The sequence below is a fragment of the Austrofundulus limnaeus genome, unplaced genomic scaffold (assembly GCF_001266775.1).
Source record: "Austrofundulus limnaeus strain Quisiro unplaced genomic scaffold, Austrofundulus_limnaeus-1.0 Scaffold16, whole genome shotgun sequence".
Lineage (NCBI taxonomy): Eukaryota > Metazoa > Chordata > Actinopteri > Cyprinodontiformes > Rivulidae > Austrofundulus > Austrofundulus limnaeus.
The window spans coordinates 3,661,714-3,664,760 of NW_013952418.1; the positions used below are offsets into that span (position 1 = coordinate 3,661,714).

Sequence of the window (3,047 nt, forward strand, 5' to 3'; positions counted from 1 at the left end):
GCATAATGAATATTTATTTCAAACTATGATTATTCATTTTAACCTTTTCTTTACAGAAATGCATTTTTAAATCTTTATATTATTTTATCAAACTGGACATGTTGGAACATTCTTGTAGCTCAGCCAACTACATTGAATTACAATTAATTGAGCACATTTGACCCAATGTCATGCAGTCTTATTTAAAATAAAATTATTTACTTTAGGTTGTTCGAGTATTTTTTTAAGTCAGTGCTGCAGTTTTCTGAACTAATCTTGATAACTCAATCTATTGCCTTTAGTAGATGTGTTGAGTTTTCAAATAATACCAAAAACATTTTTAAAAACCAAACGCTGTGTACAGCTAATTAAACTGGTCCTGTTCTGCCCCCTGCTGGACAAAGGCTGCCATCACATTTACACCGAACGTTATTAACAAGCTAAAATAACTGATTTATTGGCTTCACTTTTAAATATTTTTCAGCATTTATTATGACTTATGTGATGGACTTGCGATCTGTCCAGGGTGTACCCCGCCCCTTGCACTGGGACTGCTGGGTTTGGGCACCAGTGACCCTGAAAGGAAGAAGCGAGTATGGATAATGCATGGATGGATAGATTTTATTACTTGGTATTAGTTATTTTTAAGAATAATGTAAAAGATTGAAGAAGGAGCAGAACTAATAAATTTTTATCTTACTAGTACTGTTTATTTACAATTGTATATCCATTATAATATTTTACAATTATAAGGTTCTACATTATACCACCTAAATATTCACTTGTCATAATTGTAGTTGAACTGATTAGCACCACGTATTTTACAAATGTTGCACCTTTATTAGAAATATACTAAACTGCTTGTTTTCAAAATGTATTCCATACAGGTAAATCAATTCTGTGCACCTGCTTGTGTTGTCTGCATTTCATGTTTTCTAAATTCCTCCGTGTCTTAATTTGTCAAAAAAAAAAAGTTACATTTCCTTAAATTCATTTTTAATAAAAAGTAAAGGCCTTCCATTTATTTTCTACACTATTTTATGTAAAGCTTTATAAACAAAACTGTGATTTCATGCCCCAATACATTTATAAAACCAAATCGAAACATTTTACATGTATAACATTTTACAAGTATTTATAATATTTTAAATTCCCACCATCACTGATTAACTTAACTTTCAGTCGTGCCCGGTTTCCCTTTATTGTTAAATGAGTGTTTTCCACCCTGACACCTGTCTGATATATTAACAGGTAACTTCTCCTGCTGTGTTGTCACCAACACACAGCTGCAGCAGGTCAGAGGGACACAATTAGAAATGATTTATTTAAGCATTTTCTTCAGTAAATGTAGAGTCCTTCCTCCTCTCCAACACCTAGTGKAGACTTCCCTCGGGTGTTTAAACTTTGCTCGGAGCCATTCAAAAGATGGATTAAATGAGTTTACCTGAGAGCAGGATTCTGATGCAAAGAAGGATACTGCCTTATGTAAACTCTAAGAACGGATTTCCAGGACATTTTTTGCATCTAATTGAGCGTCTAAGAAGAAATCTTTTTTTCCTCCCCTTTTAAATAAAACGTGGCTGAAGRTTGAATTATCTCTTAAAGCTGAAACATTTTCAGAGACACTGCGAAGATCTTTTACCAACACCTTAAAAGACTCAAACTGATTTTGTTGGTAAATAATTTCTCAGTTCACATTACCCCTCTGTGTCCTGCAATCTGTCAGGTTTAATCCTGACTACTGATTACCTTGAACAGAAGAGGACTTCTTCTGATTCTGAGTGTTTAAACATTGGCTTGAATGACTCCAATATATGCTGCAATAAGGAAGATTCAGTTACAACCATCACACATTTTTTTATAAAGTGAGAAGCTTAAATAGTTTTCTGCCTGGGTTTGAGCAGGTTTTTGTAGCTCAAATCTAAAACTAAGAACATAAAATGCTGAATTAATTATCATTTTTTGTTTCAAATGAAGACGTTTTGCTCCTGGTTTTGTTAAGACACAGAWCAAAAGGCATCGTTCAAAAGTTTTAATTTTATTCCTGTCAAACATTGCAAAAGTTACAAAAATGCTTTACAAAACACTCAAAACTAATCGTAAACTCCATTTTCTCCATCATTTCTCACATCAGCAACAAAACAAGTCGCAACAGAGGCTCAATGATTTGGAGGGGGCTTGTTTTTACAAGACAGTAACATTTCAGCATAAAAACTGTCACAATTTACACAAAATTTAAAACTGTACAGGAAGTTTGAGGTTAACCGTAAATCCAATCATTTAACCCCACAGATGTGACATTCAGGCAGAATGTTGTCATTTCAAAATATGCTGTTTCATTCTAACTCAGTTAAATAAATTTTAATTAATCATCTGGTTAAAACAAAGTTTAAAATCTTCATGGCTTTAAAAAGGGGCCTCAGTTGTGTAACGCACAACGAAACAGTTTGGATAAAAGCAGCTTTTATTCGCCAGCAGACGGCTCGAGCTAAAAGCTGAAAAACAGAACCGGCTCGTTTAAAGTGCTTGTATAACCTTGTTGCAGGTTTTTCCATAATTAGTTATTAAAGTTTAAAAGAAGACTTGATTTTCTCATCACTTGGCTCCTTGGTGTCATCATAAAGTCCATTTTTATGAATCTCTAATTGCCTCAAAACACTGGATCTTTACCTTTCTGTCTAAATCAGCTCAGACGCCTACAGAACAAACTATCATGATGGTTAAAAACATATTCCTGCAGAAGCTGCTGCTTGACAAAGCTTTGTGTATCTATGAGTTGAAGAGGAACTAATTGGAGGAACGCACTTCTCTGCCGTTGAGAGGCTGAGGAGGCCTGAAGTTGTTCTCCATCTTCTTCCTCTCGTCTTCCTCCTCTCCGTTGAACAGGAGCATTCTGAACATTCCCAGCTGCAGTGGGAGACAAAGAATTGGATTTATTCATGTAAAACAGGTTTAATGTTTTCCTTCCAACAGATAGACGATTAAAAGACCAACAGTTTCCACGTAAACATCCCTGGTTTCAACTCAGGTTCATTTAAGGTTCATTTAATCACAAAATCAATAAAAAA

General features: G+C 34.5%; 1 protein-coding gene across 1 annotated transcript in view; it reads right to left on the reverse strand.

The window, feature by feature from the left end:
• Positions 1–1,997: 1,997 nt before the first annotated feature.
• ca7 (carbonic anhydrase VII) overlaps positions 1,998–3,047 on the reverse strand; it is a 13,191-nt gene continuing 12,141 nt past the window's right edge. The window contains exon 7 of the mRNA XM_014003062.1: positions 1,998–2,886. Within this exon, the coding sequence (XP_013858516.1) occupies positions 2,767–2,886 (120 nt within the window). The 3' untranslated portion in view covers positions 1,998–2,766. The remainder of the gene's footprint in view (positions 2,887–3,047) is intronic.